The following is a 21,092-nucleotide window of genomic DNA, read 5'->3' on the forward strand; positions in this document are numbered from 1 at the left end:
CATGATTCCAACACATCATCATCGCGTCTTTACGACAGGGCTACTGACGAATCCGGACCGGAAGCACGGGGAAAGGGAGGCTGCTGCCCAGGAACCAAAGACGGGCGGCCAAGTGGGTTTTGGCGCGCGACTGCCGAGACGCATCACGAGCAAAACGTCCCCGTACAAGCGGTAAAACGCGGGAAATCGAGACCTCGGACACTCTCCAATGCAGTCCCATCCTTCAGCGATTTGAAATCGGCCGCCAAGGCCCGTGGAGTGGAAGGCGACTTTAACATTGCGCGTTTTTGTCTTCTCTGTCCGAACGTAACGAAACCACTTTTTACCACACAATTTCAGCAACAACAACATCGACCCGTGCCGAAACATCAACCCAAAAACACCATTCATACAAACAGAAAGATTCAACTCGACCTCGTTCGTCGCGTCATACAGGCGGAATCGAGCAGTCTTTCTCTTTGCGTTGACTGCAAAACGAAACGACGCGCGCAAACCACCGACCTGAGACGACCACGCGTGGACGATGATTGCAGATATCATTCTGAGCGCGTAAGAGTTACCAATGGATTTGGGTGGCGAGAGTGAGCGAGCGAGCAAGCGCGAGAGAGAGAGAGAGGTCATTGTGCTAGCTCACCTTCGCTGACTCACTTGCTGAACAGGACACTCATTGCCAACGCAGGCGCCATCTTGAACTTTAAGCTGTAAAGCCTTCTGAGAGTCTGCTTCGTTGATGAAGAGTGATTCCGTGGAGCGAGGACAACGGGGAAGTGTGGAGGTCACTTCACCTCTGTGCTCAGGGCTTTGTGCTTAACATGATGGTTGGTTCCTCAAAGCCTCACTCGAGTGCAACCAATGTTGGATTTTGATTGGATGGCGAACAGAACGAAAAAGCAGCCCGACATTGATTCATTCGAGCAAGTTGATCAGAACGCCAACAAGGAATCGTTAGGTGAGAGGATGTTTCAAGAATTTGAGCGACAAGAGAGCGAATCTCGCTTGGTACCAACGAGCGTCGTTGAACAACAATTCAAGAGAGCATGCACAAAGAGTACTCACTTGTTGATTGGTGGCTGGACCAGCTGAACGTTTCCGCGAATTTTTGCTCAATCTTCGCTACTTGCGAATCTTTATTGGCGTGTGGAATCTAGTGGTCATCTTCTTGATGCTCGTGTACGTGATTGTTTCCTTGCTCTGGCAATGAGCAATGTTGAGTCGTTTGTTTGCAGTGGATGGTGGTATTGTAGTGACTGACCACTCAACACGCTTGCTTTTGAATCTGGCAGGTTTTTCAGCGCTTAAATGCATGTGCTGTTTTTCTGCTGTTCGCTTTGTTTTATTGCGCTTTGTGTTTGTGACGAGTGTTGATATTTGTGGTGTTGCTTCCCAGCAAATCCATCTCGATCGGTCATTGTACTACAGCCTTGTCAGGTTTTACTCCATCCATTGATTGCACCGAGCGTGTTACGACCTGACCGCAACATCGCCCGCATCATTACTGAAGAACAGATGCACTAGAGAAGGTTTGTCTCATGTACTCGGGAGCTGAGCGAGCCCAATTGCGCTGCTCAGAATCGCCCCTTTGTCTGTGATTATTTCTTTTCGTTTCTTTTCGTTTTGGGGTTTTTGGCGATATTTGCTGTTTTGCATGTATTCCATCCCAAGTCCAAAAACCTCACTCTTCTTCTATACGTTTTCTCAGTTTCTTGTTTCGAAATCCAGCTCCCAATTTTGTTCTTCTGAATTCTTATTTCCGCACCTTCACAATGCAAAATTCCGCACTTGCAGGAAAGTCCGCGCTCGTCATTGGCGGCACGAATGGCATTGGCCGTGGCATGGCCGAGTGGCTGGCACAGCAGGGCGCCTCGGTGACGGTTGCCGGGCGGAGCGCCGAGCGGGGTCGCGAGGTTGTCGAGCAGATGCAGCAATCTCACTCGTCCAGCACGACTGCCGGCGCTGGGGCTGCAACGACCTCGGCTGGCTCGAGTGCTCCGACGTACGCGTTTGCTCCAATCAATGCACAGTCCATTGCGGACGTGGGCAAGTTCTGCGCAGAGTACCTCAGAACGCACGACCGACTCGACTACCTGGTGCTCACTGCGGGCATTGCGACCATGCAAGGGCGAACCGAGACCGACGAGGGCATCGACCAGAAGCTGGCCATTCACTACTATGGCCGCGTTGCTGCCATCCAGGGTCTGTTGCCGCTGCTCGAGGGCACCGCCAAGCAGCCAAACGCCGACGTGCGTGTCCTCTCGGTGTTCTCGGCGGGCGTGCACTCGGCGTATGCCAATTACCGCACCGATCCGGAAGTCCGCGAGTACTCGCTCCAGCACGCTGCCAACGCTGCTGGATTTTACAACGACCTTGCGTTGGACGCGTTGTCGCGCGAACACCCGACGGTGACGTTCGCGCATGCTGCGCCGGGCTTTGTCTCGACCGCCTGGGGCACCGAGCTCAACCCAATTTTGCGCGGAGTTGTCCGAGCGATTCAACTGTTTGCCAAGAGCCCAGAAAAGTGCGCCCAGCTGATTGGTGCCGCGCTCATCGCGCCAGAGCTCAAGGGCGGCTTCCACCTCGTCAACCCGAACGGCAAGCCCGCCAAGCGGACTCCTCAGCACGACGAAGCCCGTGACTTTGTTTGGCAGAACACCAAGGAGATTCTTGCCAGAGCGTCAGCTGCTGGTATTGCAGCGAATGCCGCCAAGGGCAAGAAGTAAAAACGAAAAAAAGAAAAAAAAAAAAACAAAGAAAAAAAAAAGCTGTCGTTGAAGCTCACTGCGCGAGTCTTCCATGGATTGTTGATAGCGAGAGGTGTTGTTGTTTTGATTTTTATGTGGCTTTTGGCAGGATGCTTGGTACTTTGTGCTTTGCACAGGTGTTTTGTTGATGTTTTTCGTTGTCGTTGAATTTTGATTTCGATTCTCGTTCTTTAGCGGCTGCACAGTGTCCGAGAGTGTTCCACGAAGTGTTTTGTCACTTCAGACCAAGCAACAGCCTTATGCGCCTTGTGTTGCCTCCATCGCATCGTGGTCTGAGACAGCAAGAAGTCCAGATTTGCAATGGGACTTTCACTCCTCTCGCCGCCCTAATCCCCGCCGCCCCAATTTATTCCTATTTCTCTGAATGCATGACTTTTTCTTTTCCCGCTTCGCTTCCCGCCGAGCGTTGTTGCTTTTTCAACCATCGATTTACAAATCCAACTCGATTCTATTCTTTTTTTTTTTTCTTTTTTCTTTCTTTTGGTGAGTTTTTTTTTTTTTTTTTTTTTTTTTTTCTCGCTGCAATGCATTTTCGCTGGCTCTCCGTTTTTATCGGTCGTTCGTTCCACAATGACTTTGCTCAAAGAGCGAGCGAGCGAGAGAGAAAGACACACACATACAGAGAGTGTGTGGCTGTGCGTGAGAGAGAGAGAGAGAGAGAGAGAGAGGGAGAGAGAGAGAGAGAGTCGGCCCGCCACCCCACTCTGTTCCCATTTCGCCCTTTCCCCCCTATTGGCGTCGTTCACCCAAACACCGCTCCCTCGGCTCAAACACCAAGCTTGACCCTCTCACATTGCAACAGCGCGTTTGTTTCTGAGTGACCAATGCGTGTGGGGATGACCAACGCTCGTGTGTGTTTGTGTGGAGCTGCAGCTGCGGTATGAGAATGGAGGCAAATCAAGCGCCAAAAAGGTGATCCCCTCCACTCCACTCCACCCCATTTCTCTGCTGCTCTCCTTCAACATGCTCAACGCTGTGAAAGTCCGCTGAGCGTGTTTGAGTCACAGAACGAAGGACAACTCAAAGAAGAGCAAAAAAGCCAAAAAAGCAACATTGAAAAACTAAAAAAAAAAAAAAAAAAAAAAAATCATTGAATTTTTTCATTAATTGGTGGAAAAAAAACAACAAAAAGCGTTGGTCGAGTGAATCGGTTTCGTAGCAGCTCGTCGTTTTTAGATGAATATTAACGCATACTCACTTGCTCACTATTTTTTAATTGACAGGCTAGCATCTCTCCTTTTTGATCTTCTTTCTTCTTGGTACACTCAGCATTTTTTTTCCCCCACCTCCCCCGCCTTCCTCCACACAGAGTCGGACTGCGCACAGAATGCCCCTCGCTGCGCAGTGGCACACTCGGTCGCGAGCGCTGGCTGCTGGATTGTCCATGCGTCTGCTGCTGCTGCTGCTGGTGCTGGCGCTGATCTTTGCTGCCTCACCAGCCAACGCCGCAGTCAACACGCTCTGCACAGACTGCAGTAAGTCCTTGCTTCTTGGTCTTTCTGCGCTGACCTGTCCAACGCAATGCGTCGGTGGCATCGGGCGTTTGCCGAATTCTTTCCTTGCTTTCCTTGTGTTCGCTGCACACTCGTACCCCCTCTCAACCCCTCCACAAAAATAACCACCCTTCACACACACACAGACGCATTGCCTACGGCACGCCGGCGGACCAGCACGAGTGCTGCGTCGCGGCAAACAATGCTCGATACACTTGCTACTGGAACGCCCCAAACCAGATTCGGGCGTCCTGGATTACTTTGCCAACTTTGATGTGACGCTCATGGAGTCTGCCTGCCAGCCCTTCCGAGTGAACTGGCAGGACCAGAGCGGAAACATTGCCGTCGGCCAGCCCGTTTCGCAGTCGTCCGTCATCCAAGGCCGCGGAGCGTCCCAGGCCGTCGACGGCTTCACCTCTGCGTCCTCTTACACGTACACGGCGCTGGACACGAACGCGTGGTGGCGACTCGATCTCGATTCGCCCGCCACCGTCAAGTCTGTCGTCATTTTCAACATTCTGGACAACAGCTGCTGCACTGGCTGCACTGTTCGTGCGTGCCAGCAGCGTCTTGTGCCCTTCACCGTGACTGCTCTCACTGCGGACGGTTCCACCCTGGCATCACAAACGTTTGCTTCCGTCCAAGCCACGTACAACTGGATGCCGACTGGCGCCATTCCGCTGAACAACGTCGACCACATTGTCATCTCGGCACCTGGCCGCCAGACGTACCTGCATCTCAGCGAAGTCCAGGTGTACGGCTACTTTGAAGCCCCGCTTGACGCTTTGACCAACGTGACCATGTGCACCCTGGTCAACGGCGTCCCCTCCGTCATGGCGCTCGGCTCCGAGGGTGGCTGGCAGCACTGCCAAATCGAGTGGACTGCCGGTGCCAACATGACGGTCGCGCTCACGCGCGGCTCGCAGACATCGCTGGCAGACGGTTGCAATCCCGACATTTACCTTCGTGCTGGTGTGGTCTCCACCTCCTCCAAGTACTACTCTCGTCAGCTTGCTGCCTTCTACTATGGCGCAGTGTCCACGCAAACTGTCACGCTCGGTCGCAGCACGTACTGGTGGGCACCGCCTGCCGACTATGGCACGTGGTTTGTTTCCGTCTATGTGCCCCCGCTCAAGTTGGCCACGTCCACCTGCCGCGTCAGCGCCTTGGTGTCCTTCACCCCGCCAACCCCGACGCTGGTGGATTTCCGCTACGAGCTCACAGCAGGCCCCAGCACCGACACCAAGATTTTTGACGACGGCTTTGGCAGCGCCGACTACCCGGGCTCGCTCACTGGGCGGTATCTCATGGTGTCGGATGCCAATTCGATCATCACGCTGCAATTCTCGTCGTTTTGCACCGAGCGCCTTGGGCACGCTTGGAAGGACCGCGTTTGCTTGTACGACGGCAACTCGACTCAAGCGCGCTCGCTCGGCTGCGTGTCTGGCTGCGACGCCCATCCCGTTGGTAGTGACACGAGTCTCGTGAGCTCGTTGGTGGGCGTCGTGGGCTCTGATGGCCATTTCAACTCGAGCGTGTACGTCCGATCGTCCTCCAATGCCCTGCTTCTCACGTTCACGTCCGACGCCAACAACGAAATGGCTGGCTGGCTCGTGCAGGCCGAGCAGCAGGTCATGAACCTGACGCAGCGCTGCGTGCAGTGGTACAACACCTCCGATCCATACTTTTCGTGGGTCAACGTTCCTGCTGGCACCCAGTTCCGCAACACGCCGTACGCAATCACCTACTCTGGCACTTGCAACGGCGCGGGCACCCATCCTTGCTCAGTGCTGGTCACCAGCGGCGATTACTACTCGGTCCAGTCCTGCTTTGGCGGCTCTTGCAACGCTGGCGCGTGCCAGGATCAACCTGCGCTGACCATTTCCTCGCCCGTGCCCCAGCAGGCCGTGCTGCGTCCGCAAAACAGCGCCGTTTACTCGCTCCAGGTGCGGTACAATGTGGATTATTTTGACGTCCCGCCAAACTATGTCTACCTCCGCGTCGACAGCTCCCCGTTCCGCGAGGCCATGGTGCAAACGCTCTCGGCCAAGGCCGGCTCCTTCCTTGCCGACCTCCTCCCTGGCCTTCACGATGTGACTGTTCAGCTTCGCGAGTATCGCGACAGTACAGTGATGCGCGTCTCCAAATCCGTCGAAGTGACTGTTCTGACCCCGTTCGTCACCATCTCCCATCCGATGCCCGGCACCGCCTTCAACCACTCGCGGCTCGAACCCGTTGCTATTGACGTGGTCTTTAACGTTGGCAACGCCACCATCAGCGCCGAGGTGGCTCCTGCTGGCGTGTACGTGCAAGTCCTCGTCGACAGCACCACGGTGGCACAGCGCTTCAATGTCTCTGCTGGCACCCTGACCTTCCCGCCAAAGCTCGTCGTGTCTGGCCTGGCTCCTCGCTCAACCAATTATCTGCTCACCGTGCAGGTCCGCCAGCTCGATCCAGCAACGCTGGTCGACACGCTGATTGCTTGGGCCGACGTGGATGTTGGCGTCGTCCCCGTGGTTGTTCCGGGCTGCACGTACCCGCTCGCGGATAATTTCGACCCCCTGGCCAACTCAAACACTGTGCCCTGCACCATTCCGGCGATTGTGGGCTGCTCCGACCCGACTGCTGCCAACTACAACCGCACTGCCGAAGTCGCCGGCCGCGGCACCTCTGAAGCATGCACCCCGCGTCATGCGACGCTCGGATGGCCCTGCTGCATCCCGCGTCCACTCAACCCCAACTACAACCTCAATCCGATCCCCGGTTGCACCAACCCCACTGCCTTCAACTACAATTCAAACGCCAACCAAGACGACGGCTCGTGCGTCTACATTGTGCCAATTTTCGGCTGCACCGACCCAAGCGCCATCAACTTTGACATTCTGGCCAACCGTGACAATGGCATGTGCGTTCAGCGCGTTCTCGGTTGCACGGCACCGGCAGCCCTCAATTTCAAGCCCACGGCGAACGTGGACGATGGTTCCTGCGTCGCCAAGAACTTTGGCTGCATGAACCCTCTCGACGATGCGTACAACGCTGCTGCCAACGTGCACCAGGCGTCGTTCTGCACGGGATCCATTGGCTGCACTGATCCTCTTGCCTCGAACTTTGATCCGCGCGCCACCATCGATGACGGCCAACAGTGCATTCCGCCGTTTGGCTGCACCGCTTCCTATGTGACCATGGAGGAGATTGGCAATCGGTTTGTTGGCCGCGTCATTGTCGCCGTGCGCAACACCCCCGCCACCCTGTACAATTGGACCCTGGAGCACCGCTTGTCGAACGACTCGTTCATTGAGCAAGCCTCCGACCTCAATGTCGCCCATCGCCGCAGCTACCTGCCATTGTCGCAAAGTGCTCTCACGCTTCGACAGTTCCTCATCTACACGGACTTGGCCGATCGCGTCAATCTCGACAGGCACCTGGAGAACTATGTCTCCGACTCGGCTCGCGACGACGGCTCTTTCTGCGTTCCCTGCTCGCCACCGAATGCCGATGCCAATGTCGACGGCTTGGTTCGTTCGCTGACGCTTCGTTTCAACGGTGACGTCGACGCCGAGATCAAGGTCGTTCATCCGCGGTCTGGGCGCGTCTTGTTTGCCAATCACGTCCACGCCGGCCACACTTTCACATTCAACCAGACTTCGTACGTCGGTGCGCCCGATACTGCGTCGCTCGTCACGTCAGACCCGGACACGGCCGCGTCGGTTGTCACACTCACCTCTGTGGTGCAGGCCGTGTTCTTGATTGGCCCGGAAGTGCAAGTTTTTGTGGATGACCGTCTCGACGTGACCATCCCCACCGCCTGCCAGAGCCCCATCGGTCCCGGCTCGGCATTCGGCTCGTTCACCGTCGTCCGTGGCGCCACTGTCAGCTATGGTGACTTGTGCTCTGTGCGCGACATTTACCCGCACGACACGTCCGCCCCGTCTGGCACTTTTGTTGCCGTCACGCCCACACGGGACTGCCAAGAGATTGGCACTTCCGGTTCGTTCGAGTACCTCTTCATTGGCCGTCGCATCAACGGCGCCACTGTCACCACCGCCACCGACTTTGTGCTGAATGGCAAGCGATGCGGTGCGACCACGTACTGCGCACTCGACTGCAACGGCCGAGGCTCGTGCCGTGACACGGCGTGCGTCTGTGACCCCGGATACTCTGGCGAGGCGTGCGAAGTAGACTGCACCTCTCCCTGCAACGGCGTTGGCACCGTGTGCGACGTTCGCAATCCTGGCATCTGTGTTTGCGCCGACGGCTTTACGGGCGCTCAGTGCGAGTACTCTTGCCGCGGTGTTTGCAACAACCAAGGCACGCTCTGCAATGCCACGGCGTGGACGGCTGCAGCCTCCGCTCAGCTGCATCGTCTCACTGGTCTGTCGGACTCGACCGCCGTCTCGCCCTGCTTGTGCGATGATGGCTTTTACGGCCCACGCTGCGAGTTTGACTGCCATGCATCGTGTGGTGGCGTCGCTCGCGGCACCTTGTGCAATCCTTCCAATCTTGGCGAGTGCGTTTGCAACTCGCCCTACACTGGCTTCCAGTGCGAGCACTTCCTCTGCGACGAGGTCGATGACTGCTCGGGTCACGGTTCCTGCACTGGCAACAACACGTGCACCTGCAACACCAACTGGTCTGGCCCGTCCTGCTCCAACTGGACGAGCCCCAGTGTTCGTCCTGGTCGCGTGTTTGACGGCCCCGCCGAGCTCGTGGATATTGACTTCCAGACCCACTTGACCGTGTGCGGCAGCTGGGAGCACTTCCAGTCGCCCTTGTCCAACAGCGCTGCTGGATTCTCTGCGCCGTCGTTGGCTATTGATCGCTACCAGTGGGCCATTGGCGACAACTCTACTCACCTGCCCGACTCTATTCTTGCTTGGCAAGATGTGAGTCGCCTCACGACGACGGCTTGTACTACGCTGACCAGAGCCCAGATCGGTTCTGGCTCGCCGGCACTCGTCATCACGTTCAATGTGCGAGCAATCCAATCTCTCGCGACGTTCGGGCGGCCGCTGTCTCTGGCAGGCACCGATGCGTCCGTTCCGTCTGCCGTCGCTTCTTCGAACGGCATTCAGATTGATCTGAGCCCGCCCGTGAGCAGCGATTCGACCGTCCGCATTCTCCACGCACTCACCAACGAGGACTCTGCCTTCCAGATTGCCGGTGAATTGGATGTGCAGTTTGCCACGTGCTCCGACCCCGACACGCCCGTGGTGGACGTGCAGGTTGCCGTGGGCACCAACCCGCTGCGAGATGATGTTCTTCCCTGGTTTTCGCTGCGGCCGCCCATGGTGGCGCTGGTGACCTCCTCGTTCCTGGCTGCGCCTGTTTCTGTCGCCGTGACGGAAACGCGAGGACTGATGACTGCCCCCTATGCTCGCTTCCGCGGCGCGCAAGCGCCTTCTGTCGGCGCGGCGCAGTTGCATTTGCCCTTCTCCGTCTCCACCGAGAGCAACATTTACGTGTCTGTCCGATGCATCAATGCCGCCGGTCTCAACTCTACCCGCACCTCGCAGCGCGTCATTATTGACAAGCGCCGTCCCAACTTTGGCCCCATCATGGACGGGTTTGGCATCTCGCCCGACAACTCGCGTCGCGACACTGACTTCCAGTTTGACCAGACAGCTGTCTGGGCCTCGTGGGGCAATGTTGTGGATTCGAACGGCGCGGTTCGACGCCTGCAGTGGTCGCTCGGCACGTCGTCTTTCGCGACTGACGTCAAGGCGTGGTCGGATTTGAGCCTGTCCCAGCTTCGCACGCTTGCCTCAGAGTTCCCCACGGCGCTTTCTGCGCGCAATCTCGCGCTGTCAGAGCAGCGTTACTACATTGGACTCCGTGCAACGGACGCTGCTGGCCTCACACGCACCGTGAGCACGAACGGCTTTAACGTTCGCAGCGATCCCGATCATTGCGACAGCATCCTTCCCACCAGCATTTACGCAGACGGTGCTATTGCGGCTGACTTTGTCGTGACGGATGCGACTGGCAACGGCGTGACGATGGCTGATGCCACAACCTTTATGGGCGCGTCCGGCTCGTCCATCTCGTTCGTGCCGTACAACCACTCGCTCATCATTTCCGTTTCGGGCAACAAGGCCTTCCCCAACCCCATGTTGCATGACGCGATCGAGTTCCATGTGCACACTGGCGTCAATGCAACCGGCGGCCAGATGCTGCAATTCACGGCTGTGGTCGACGGCAAATTTGCGGGCGTCTGGCCACTGGCCGACATGCTCGTGGCGGACGGCCTCAATGGCCGTCTCGCGAATGGCAGCTGGACTCGCGTGGTTGTGCCTTTCGAAAAGCTGGGCTACCGTGTGCTGAACGAGCCCGTCACCTATCCTCGCGCCCGTTCCCTCACCTTTGCGATCGAGGGCATCAATCAAGGCGCCGACGGCGCGACTGGCGTCAACAGCCAACGCGTGTACTTGGACGAGCTGCGCTACGTGCGCTCCAGCTGTTACGGCTGTGACAATGTGGCGTACTCTGGCAAGGTTTTGGATTCGTGCGGCCGCTGCTCAGACCTTGGCTCCACCTGCTGCGGCCATGGAGGCGTCACTCCCAAGCGTGTCTTTGACGATACCCTTTTGGGCGACTTTTCTCTTCCTTTCACGGGCGCAGTCGCCATTTCGCCCGCGTTTGCACGCCACGGCGCCACCTCGCTCAAGTTCAGCCCCACGAGCGACGTCGTGGCCATTCAGGCTCGCCGCAGCACTGTGGACCCGACCCAGAGTCACTATGCCGTCTACTACCTGGGCCTGACTTCTGTGGACAGCACCTTGGCCAGCAACACTAGCATTGGCGGAACCGTCAAACCCGCAGCGCAAAAGCCCGCAGATTGCGCTGTTTGCAGCGGCGGCGTCACGCAACTCTCCTTTGTCATCAACTCCCCCGACGCATTCGGCCTGCAGAACGTGCTCATTCGCTCCATGGACGACTCGGTGACCTTCCTCAACTATGTCGGCACCATCGTGCCCAACCAGAATTTCACTGCGAGCGCTGGTCTGAGGACGGACATGACGACAGCGCGCCGCGCGATTGACGACAGCGCCTTGCAGGTTTTCGGAACGTCCGTCAAGATTTACGTGGGTCTGACCAGCGGTCCTGGCGGTACAACCGTGCCCAAGTACCACGCCACCCTCAACACAAACTGTCTGTCGCCGGTCGGTCCTGGCCTGAAGGTCGGCTTTTTGCAAATCACTGGCGGCTATTCCCTCTTTGGTGGCAAGCTTTGCCCTCTTGCTTGCAGCACGTGCGCGGGTGGCGTTTCCTACCTGCGGCTTCGGTACACTGGCAGTGCCGCGCTCAGCGATGTTGCCGTACGCGCACAGGCGTACCTGAAGGATGGCACCAATCACAACCTCTACCGCGCGAGCGTCAGCCAGGGTCAGGTGATTGAAATTGTCACGGACAACCCAGCCAAGAGCCTTGGCTCCATGATTTGGATTTGTGACTGCACAGCGGTTGGCTGCGATTCGACACCAGGGTCGTGCCTGTTCAACAACGATGCTGACTTTAGCACCCACACGTTCGGCGGGCGCCGGGAGTGGAATTTGGACACTACCTGCACCGCAAAGGTCGGACCTGGCTTCCAAGTGCCGCTCAACCCTCTCTTTGAAGTCGTGGATGCATTCTCGACCGCGGGTGGCGAGACCTGCGAGAACACTTGCTCTCCGTGCGGTGGTGCCATTTCTCGCGTCTCATTCCGATTCACCAATCCCACGACGCAGACTGTCAAGTTTGCCCAAGGCGAGACCAATCTCAGGGTCTTCCGCATGGACACTGGCGCCGAGCAGCCTGGGCCGTTCGTACCGCTCGCCTTCAACACGGATTACTACGTGCTGGCATCTCCCTCGGCTGGCAACATCATTCAAGCAACCCTGCAAGGCTCCGGCCTGGTTGTTTGGCGATTGTTTGGCGCCGATTGTAGCTCCAGCAGCATTGCTCCTGCAGCCGAGCCGCTTTTGGAGGGCTACACCGAGGACTTGCGCACCACCCAAGGCAACTTCCGTCTGCTCGACCCCATCTTTTCCACGGAAGGTGGTCGCGTCTGTCCCCGCCCAACAGGCCAGTGTGTCGTCGGCCAGGGCATCGACAAGCTTGTGCTAAAGTACTTGGGTGCTGGCCCAACCAACCTTCAATTCCAGCAAACGGGACAAACGGTGCCCTTTGCCGCCGTGAACGCAAACAGCGAAATTCTACTTTACACGTATGTGCATGGCAACGTTGCAGCCTTTGGCGGCAGCATTGTGCTCACTTCGTCCCTGGAGGGTCGCACCACGACCATCCACACGGACTGCTCCCGTGCCATCGGCGTGGGCACCGTGTTTGACAGCCTGTACGAGGTAGTGGGCGGCGCCTTCCACAATGGCGGCCCGATCGGCCCGCTGACCTGCTCACCGTGCCGCGGCGGCTTGTCCTCTCTGGAGCTTCGCTTTAAGGGAACCAATCCGACATGGATTAACGTTTATGATACCTTCAACGGCGAGCAAGTCTTTGGCAGCATGGTGGATCCCAGCACCAACATGGGCAAATTTTCTGTTCACCCAGGCGGCGGCAAAGCCACCTTCAACGCCAGTCTGGTGGTCGATGCCGCGCACTTTGGCATTGTCAAGATTGACACGACCTGCTCCACTGCGATCGGCGTTGATCTGGACCTCGGCATTTTTGAAATCTCTGGTGGCGAATCGTATCATGCCGGCCCCCTGTGTCGCATGCACTGCGACACTTGGACGGGCTGCACAGGCACACGCAGCGTCCAGTTTAAGTATGTTGGTGCGAACAATGCCGACATTCGCGTCTTTGGCGGCGCACAAGCGCGGTCGGACTTTGGAACGGTCGAGCAAACTTCGCAGTCGCTCCTGGTCAACATGAACAACGTGGCTCCTGGCACGCCGTTCACTGTTACACCGCTTCGCAACGAGCAAACGCTGGGCAGTCTGCTGACATTGACTGTGGACGGCGTTCGCCATGCGGACGTTGTTGTTGACTGCACGCACGCGATCGGTCCGCACTACCGTCCAGGCACCGCCTTTGAGGTCATGTCTGTGACGAACAATGCCGGTTTGCCCCTGTGCGATGTTGCTGGCGACGACTGTCTTGCTGCTGGTACGTGTGGCGAGTGCGTCGGTGCTGTGACCCGTCTCCGCCTCAAGTACGTTGGCCGAACGCTGGGCAACGCGAGCGCGCCCGCCGACATCTACAACTCGGCCATGGTTGAAATCTTCCAACAGTCTTCCCCTTACGAGAACAATCGCGAAGTGTTCTCTGGCCGCTTGAAGGAGAATGAAGAGTTTGCGCTTGTGGCACTGCCCGGCGAAACGTTGGAGCGCTCCTTGATGGTCTTTGTGAATGGCGAACGCCATGTGGTCATTGATACTGGCTGCGTGCACAAGTTTGGCATTGGCATGCAACGCGGTGATTTCGTTGTGACGGACGGCTTTAGCAGCGCCGGTGGTGTTCTCGGCCCGTACGTCTGTGACGAGTGCAAGGGCGGCATCAACCGGCTCTTGTTCCAGTACGAAGGCACCGAGTCGCCAGTGCGCGTGATTGTCATGCGCCACTCGTTCAGTCAAAACGCAGACACTGGTATTGCCTTCAACGACACCATCCGCACCGGCGACCTCGTTCACCTCCACGCCGGCCCTGACTTGGCCAATGTCTTTGGCGAGAGCGTCCAGCTCTATGTCGACGGCCACTTGCACGCGACCATCTTTACCGACTGCACCCGACTCATTGGCCCTGGCGCACGCACGGACGATTTTGTCCTTCTCGAAGCAGCGTCCATGACGGGCGGTCTGCTTTGCCCGCCTGAAGACGAGTGTCTGCTGTTCAATCCCGTTCCTGTGGCGCCGACAGCCGCCTTCTCGCCGACCTTGTACAACGAAATCCAGTTCTACCTTCGTGGCGCATCTCCCGCTGCCGTCCGCGAAAACGCCACAGACCTCCGTCTGAGGCTGGTTGGCCGCGATGGTCTTGCCTTGGGCGAGGGCGTGTTTGTGGACGATTTCATGGACCGCTCGGCTGTCGCGACCGCTGACGACTGGACCAAGGTCGTCGTTCCTTTCAGCGCGCTGCTGACCGAGTCGTACTTTATGCTCCAGAACAAGGGATCTGGCCGCTGCCTCAGCGCACAGCAAGTCAATCGTGTTGGAGATCACGTGCAGCAGTTCAAGTGCGACCACGCCAACACCTACCAACGGTGGGTGTGGGAGCACGGCGATCCTCTCGCCACGTACGCCATGCTGCTCAACGTCGGCACGGGCAAGTGCGCGTCGCGCTCTGGCGTCGAGTCACTCTATGACGCTCAGGGCCCCAACAAGAACATTCCCATCTGGATTGTGATTGCCGAGTGCAACCCGAACGATTCGCGCCAGCGCTTCCGCTGGTACAACGATCTGATTATCAACTCGGACTGGCACGTGTCAATCACGGTCGACTCGTCAGATTCCACCGCCGTCAACAAGGACGGAACGGCCATGGTGCTCGAGTCTGTCATCAAGAGCACGGCCAAGTGGACGTACTACACGGATGTCACGTACGGTGGCACTGCCAACGGCCTGCCCTGCGTCTTCCCCTTCACCTACAAGGGTGTCGTGTACACGCAGTGCACCAACGTTGACAACCATCGCGACTGGTGCTATACCGACCCGGATTACGCGTCGCGTCGTCGCTGGGGCTTTTGTCTCGCCCAGTTCCAAACGTCGGACGACTCGCTTGTTGCCGGCATTTCCCTGCAGGCGGAAGCTCCTTCCTCTCTCGTTGGCCCGTACACGAACGCCCACCCGGACATTTACCTCGACGATGTGGCATTTGTCAACCGCCAGTGCGACGGCGCCGAATCCTCGCTCAACATTGCCTATCACAAGCCGACAACGTGCTCCTCCTTCTACGGACCTCAGTACGAGTGTGACATGATTGTCGATGGCATCAAGACGAACTACTCTCGTCGCTGGGCGTCCGCAGTTTCGCCGACGTTCAGCGCCGAGTGGGTTGCGGTTGACCTCGAGTTTGATCACCGTGTCAGCCTTGTCCGCATTTACTGGGCAGCGCCTGCCACGACCTTCTCGGTGCAGCTGCTGGCACGCTCCGACCAAGCGTCCAGCTCGTCCGAGCTGGTCTGGACGACGGTCGACTCTCGCACGGAAAACACTGCCTTTGTTACCTATCACCAACTGCCCACCGCGGTGACGGCACAGCAAGTGCGCATTGCCATGGACGGCTCGTCTGGCCAAGGAATTTTCTCCATTTACGAAGTCGAGGTGGAGGGCGAGAACATTCGCGCCATGATTGCCAGCTCGCAATGCGCCTTTGCCTTTGGAGGCTCGTGCTACTCGCTTTCCGGCTCGCAAATCGCAACCAAACCACAGGCGCGTACGCTGTGTGCCGCACAAGGCGGTGCACTCGCCGTCCTTGCTGGTGAAGAGCTGCTGCATGTCAACCGTCTGTTTGGCACGACTCCGCAATACTGGGTCGAGTCTTGGGATGGTAGCGGCGACGTCAACATGCCATACACGTACACGCAAAACGGCGCCGATGGCATTCCGATCACGTCGACCATCCTGGTGCTGCAGTGCGCCTCGCGTAATCTGACCGCCACCACTCTCAACCAATGCGCCGGCACCCGCTTCCCCTTCATGTGCAAAATCCCGATTGACGTCCAGTCCTTTGTGGCTGGATACTCGTCGAGCAAAATGTGCAGCTCGGACAATTGCCCCGCGTCTCCGTTCAACGCTGCTCCGGCCATCCACGCTGCGCCGGATGTGTACGTGAACGAAGGCTTTGAGTTTAAGCTGCCCGTGTGGTTTACCGATCGCGACTCCTCCGAGTTCTTTGCGCTGGTCGACTGGGACGATCAGTCTGCCGAGCGTGTCGAAGTCCCGGCGTCAGGCGCACTTGGCTTTACGCTCGTCCATTCGTACACCCATCCCGGCGTCTACCGCGCCACCATCTCCCTGGCTGACGACCAAGGCGGCATGTCCACCGTTTCCGTGAGGGTGCACGTCTACAATGTTGCTCCGCGCGTGAACGCTCCGCAGACTGTGAACTGCTACGAGAACTCTCTGTGCTCGTTTGCTGTGCCGTTTGCGGATGATGGCTCTGGCGACAGCCACTCGTTCTTTGTCGTCTGGGAGGACGATCTTGGCCTTGACGCTGCCATTGATCCGGCGCGCATCTTTGCCACGTCCGAGTCTGGCGCAACCATGTACGACGGCGGCTCTCCCACGTCCTCGTCGTTCGTCCCACCGCACACGCAGTCATACCATACGAATGGCGGTACCAACCAAGTGACGATTTCTCACACATACTCTGACGCCGGCGTGCCACGCACAGGCCGCGTTCGTATTACCGTGACGGACTCGCAGGGCGCCAACGCCACCCAGACGGTTCAGGTTCGCATTGGCACTTCCCGCCTGCAAACCCTCGTTTCCTTCGCCGAGCAGGTCAAGGCTGTGGTCAACGGCACCAATGGCGCCAATCTGACCTTTGCCTTCCTGACCAGCTACGGCGGCCCTGAGCTGGCTCGCTTTGTTGCGACGCATTTGAACTGGGTCCAGGACTCGACGTTGCAGCTCGTAAACGTGACCATGACCACCATGGACGCGACCTTCCCTCGTTCGCCACGCGTCGCCTTGAACGGTCGTGCGCGCTGGATTAAAGAGATGGGCTTCCTGACGCCCGTCGATGTGAGCATCAACTTCTTTGGCCTCCGCGAGCCTTACACGACGAATGAGATTGCCGTTGTCATTGCTGTGCCCGCCACCGTTGCACAGACCGAGCTGTCTGTGGATGGTGTGACCTACCTTGCCGTTCAGCGTGCCTGGCGCCCCGACTTCTCCTTCCCCAATACGACCGTGTTCACGTCGTGGCTCGGCAGCTTTGATTTCGCCGCCAACACCAGCATGCTGGTCAGCTCCATCTCGCTCACGTCCCAATCGGCTCAGGTTCTCTTTGGCGACTCGCTGCATCGCGTTCTCGAAAGCGCGCCGACGCCTGCCACTTCGGTGGGCTCGGCCGATCTCTACGCCAAAGTTGTGGGCTCGACCGTGGCGTCCACGAGCTCCATGTTTGGTCAGGCCGTCACGTCGGAGATTATTCTGCAGGGTGTCAACCTGATTGGCTCTGCCACGTTCAATGGCCGCGTCGTTGGGTTTGACTCCTTTGCCAAGCTCCTTGCTTCCATTCCGCAACAGGCGCTCAACGCTTCCGTCACGCCCTTCGCGACCGCTCTGCCAATCTGGGGTGGATTTATGCTCGATCGCGGCTACGCCCTCGGCCAAAAGCCACCGCTGAACGCCACTTTCGGTCAAGTCGTCTCTGCCTCCTTCCACATCAACACCTTGTCCCCGATCGACTTGTTCAGCGAGGACGCGCCCCAGTTGTCCGGCCCGCTTGTCTCGGGCAACGTTGTTGTCGACATTCGCGATTTGAGCGCCAACCCGTTCGCCTCCAGCTTCACGCCCAACCGCGCGTCCGTTGTCTTTTTGAGCTTCCTGCTGTCCATCTATCCGCAGTACTTCTCGCCCGCGACGGCCGTCGTTGAGAATGCTCGCTACGTTGTGGAGCGCAACGGTCACGGCACTGCGCTCTTGTCCGGCTTTGTCGTTGAACCCACCAGCTGGCCTGCGTACAATCGCGATTGGATGAGGCTGTCCCAGCTGATGATCTCGGCGTCACTTGCGACCTCCAACTTGGAACGCCTGGGCTCCATTCGCATGGATGGCATTGTCGAAGTCGACACGCCATGGGAGCCTGTCGCGTCGTCCTCCAAGGTGCCGGTCGTTGTGGTCTCCAAGCTGAACTCGGTCTTGTATCGCAACAGTGCTGGTAAAGTGGTGAATGTGACGCGCAAGCTCGAGACTGCGCTCCGCACCACTCCTGCGCTCCCGCTGCGTGTGACTTCCATGGGCAACCTCACGTCGTTCCTGTGGTATGGCAACCCGCTTTCGGCTCCGAGCCGTGCTCGTGTTGAGCTCGATCAGCGCTCGCAGCGAGGTGTGGACTTTGCCATCGCCACCGCCGACTTCCCCGATCTTGGTCTGTCGGAGGGCATTACGCTGGCGTCTGCCGGCACGTTGCAAGGCTGGTTGCGCGACGAGCTTGTTGGCTTTGGCGAATCGCTCAATCTTGCCTCTGCCATCCCGTACAATGCCACCCTGCGTTTCCCCTTGTTCTCCCGCACACTTGGAGACAACCGCACCTTGTGGCTCACGCTTGTTCCGACCGCGTACAACCTCATCGAGGGCGGTGCCTTCCGTGTCCACTCTGCCACCGTACTCGTGTCCTTCTCGCACACCACTGGCACGCCGCTGCCTCGGTTCCAGTACATTGCCGACACTGGCATGCAGATCTCTGGCAACTCTTGGGCCAACCGCATCCGCTTGATCATGAAGGCAACGTGGTCCACTGGCGAGCCCATCACCTTGTCGGGCTCTTCAGCGTCTGCCTGGCGTCCGTTCGCCGAGCCGTGGATCTTGCTCGACAATCTGCAAGTGCGCATCGCGATCGGCGCTGGCTGCTTTGGTTATGCCGGCACGCTGGAGGCCTGCGCCGCCGCGTTGCAGCCGACCTACGCCCGCTTGTTCAACCTCGAGGGCACGTACCGTCTGACCATTGGCGAGGATTTGCCGGTTGTCCTTCCCGTCGACATTAAGGTCTCGCGCAACCCCGTCACCCTTGGGCTGGACGCGCTCATCCTGCCTCGCCTTCCGCTCTTGCAGGACGCCAACTCGGTTTTCCGCCGCATTGTGCGCTCCATTTTGGCCGACCGCGTGTCTCTCGAGGCGTCTGCCTTTGATGACGTTCTGAATGCCGTGTACATTTCTGGTCCTTCTGTTGTCGTGCCGCCTGGCGTGCTTGATCTCGTCAACGCAAAGGCCGCGCTCCCCGGCGCCGGAGGTGTCTTGCCCGAGCCTGCCCTTGCCGACCCCTACCTCGAATACCCGACCCCGATTGTTCCCGACCTGAGCAACGCGTTTATGACCGCCAGTATGCAGCCGTACGTCTACCTGCTGCTGTCGTCCTCCACCATTGCCAAGGGCACAAACGTTTTCCAACGCGGCATCACTGTGTTTGATCGCGTCGTTTTGCAAGACCCGCTTGTGTCGGACTATCTCGCCTACCTGCCCAACAATGCATTGGCTGCTCCGGCAACGGCCACGGTGCTGCTTCACGTGCCCTTCACGCGCTTTGCCACCTCGACCTCGCCCACGTCGGTCATTCTGAATGCCACTTCCGCTTCCAAGGCTGTTCTTGAAATTTCTGTCGGCTCCACGACCGCGACCAGCCAGCCCATCCTCAAGGTACGCTCGGCCGAGACCTCCCTTGAGGTGTGGCAGATGGCCTCGACGGTCGTCGTGCGCGGCTCAGCCTGCCCCATCTACAAGTTCAATTGCTCGCGTGCAGTGTACGTCTCGAGCGTCTCGTCCCCCGACTACGACTCGACCATTCCCGGCATGCACGTCGAAGTCCTTCGCGAGGATCCTCTTGAGCTGTTCATTGAGGATTGTCGCACATTGCCGTGCGTCACGCAGCGTCGCTCCTTTGATTGTGCACCCTGCCCGGCAGGCTTTACGGGCTCCGCAACCACTGGCTGCATTTCGTCCCTCAACCCCGTGTGCAACCCGTCCAACTGCCACAACGGCACTTGGGATGCAAATGCCATGAGCTGCGTGTGCAGCACGGGCTGGATGCACGCAGATCGTCGCACCCCTTGCTCTGTCTGCGACCTTGGCTTCTACCCCGAGGTTCCTGGGCAAACGCACGGTGTTTCTGGCGCAAGCAACTATTGCGGCACGTTCTGCGATGCCACGACGTGCAACGGTGTCTGCGACAAGATGGGCATTTGCCGCTCCTGCGGACCCAATGGTTTCTGGAATGGCACTCTGCACGGCGAACGCGGTGTGCAGTTTGATTCGTTCAACTGCTCGTGCATTGAATCGCGAGCGAACGGTCCTGATGGCCCATGCACCATGTGCTCGGCAGATTTCTACCCCAAGACTGCCAACGATCCCGCTGGTGGCATTCTCAACCTCACTGCGAGCGTGTACTGCTCCGTGTTCTGCTCCCCACTCAATTGCAACGGCTCGTGCGCGCTCAACGGCACGTGTCTCCCTCCGAGCAACGCGACGGTCGTTTCGCCCTTCTCGTTGTTCTGGGACTCGCTTGACATTGTCACGCAATGCAGCGACGCGGCCGACAACATTATTGGGTTGTATGATGCGGTCAATTCAGGTCCCCGTCCGTTCTCCCGAAGCGATCTCGTCAACAACTGCTACAACACGCCCGGTTACGATGCTTGGAACATGCAATTCCGCTACTGCGCACACAACTCGACCTCTTACCCCGACTATGAGACGTACACGCTCGATCCGCCGTCTGCAACCGCCACCAAGTTCTACCAGTGCATGGTTGCCGCTCAGGCCTATCTGGATGCCGAGCAGGCCAAGGTGTCCAAAACCGCGTCCATCCAGTCTGTCATGTCGGTTGCCTCTGCCCAGTACGAGGCTTCGACGTCCTCTGTCGCTGCTGCCGCCGCCACCCCAACTTGATTTGTGTAGCATTTTGAGTTTTGCTGCTGCTGTTTGATTCTGATTCGCTTCTCTCCCCTTCACTTTGTTCTGATGCTTGTTTGTTTTTGTTTGGTTTTGCCATTTTGTTTTTGTTTTTGTTTTTGTTTTGATGTTGTTATTACTCCTGCTGTTATTCTGAGCTCTTGTTGATTTCTCTTATCTCCTGCTTGTGTGCAATTGTTGCTCTTTTGCACGCAGTTGACTTGCCTTTTGTGATATTTTACATAAACGGTGTTTCAGTCTTTTTTTTTTTTTTTTTTTTTTTTTTTTTT

At 57.9% G+C, this 21,092-nt stretch overlaps 3 protein-coding genes across 3 annotated transcripts; all 3 read left to right on the top strand.

Moving 5' to 3' along the window:
* Positions 1 to 523: 523 nt before the first annotated feature.
* CAOG_01924 (hypothetical protein) lies at positions 524 to 1,201 on the top strand (the record flags this gene model as incomplete). Its single annotated transcript, XM_004364735.1, has 4 exons — positions 524 to 549; positions 660 to 701; positions 882 to 949; positions 1,080 to 1,201. The coding sequence occupies 4 exons, from the start codon at positions 524 to 526 to the stop codon at positions 1,199 to 1,201; spliced, it is 258 nt and encodes an 85-aa protein (XP_004364792.1).
* Positions 1,202 to 1,700: 499 nt separating this feature from the next.
* CAOG_01925 (hypothetical protein) lies at positions 1,701 to 3,029 on the top strand. The gene has a single exon (XM_004364736.2). The coding sequence runs from the start codon at positions 1,764 to 1,766 to the stop codon at positions 2,715 to 2,717; it is 954 nt and encodes a 317-aa protein (XP_004364793.1). The 5' UTR covers positions 1,701 to 1,763; the 3' UTR covers positions 2,718 to 3,029.
* A 952-nt stretch (positions 3,030 to 3,981) lies between these two features.
* On the top strand, positions 3,982 to 21,063 carry CAOG_01926 (hypothetical protein). The gene is made up of 2 exons (XM_004364737.2): positions 3,982 to 4,234; positions 4,399 to 21,063. Exon 2 carries the CDS (start codon positions 4,537 to 4,539, stop codon positions 20,797 to 20,799), a length of 16,263 nt encoding a protein of 5,420 aa, XP_004364794.2. The 5' UTR covers positions 3,982 to 4,234; positions 4,399 to 4,536; the 3' UTR covers positions 20,800 to 21,063.
* Positions 21,064 to 21,092: the final 29 nt, after the last annotated feature.

This window comes from Capsaspora owczarzaki (genome assembly GCF_000151315.2).
Source record: "Capsaspora owczarzaki ATCC 30864 unplaced genomic scaffold supercont2.2, whole genome shotgun sequence".
NCBI lineage: Eukaryota > Filasterea > Ministeriida > Capsasporidae > Capsaspora > Capsaspora owczarzaki.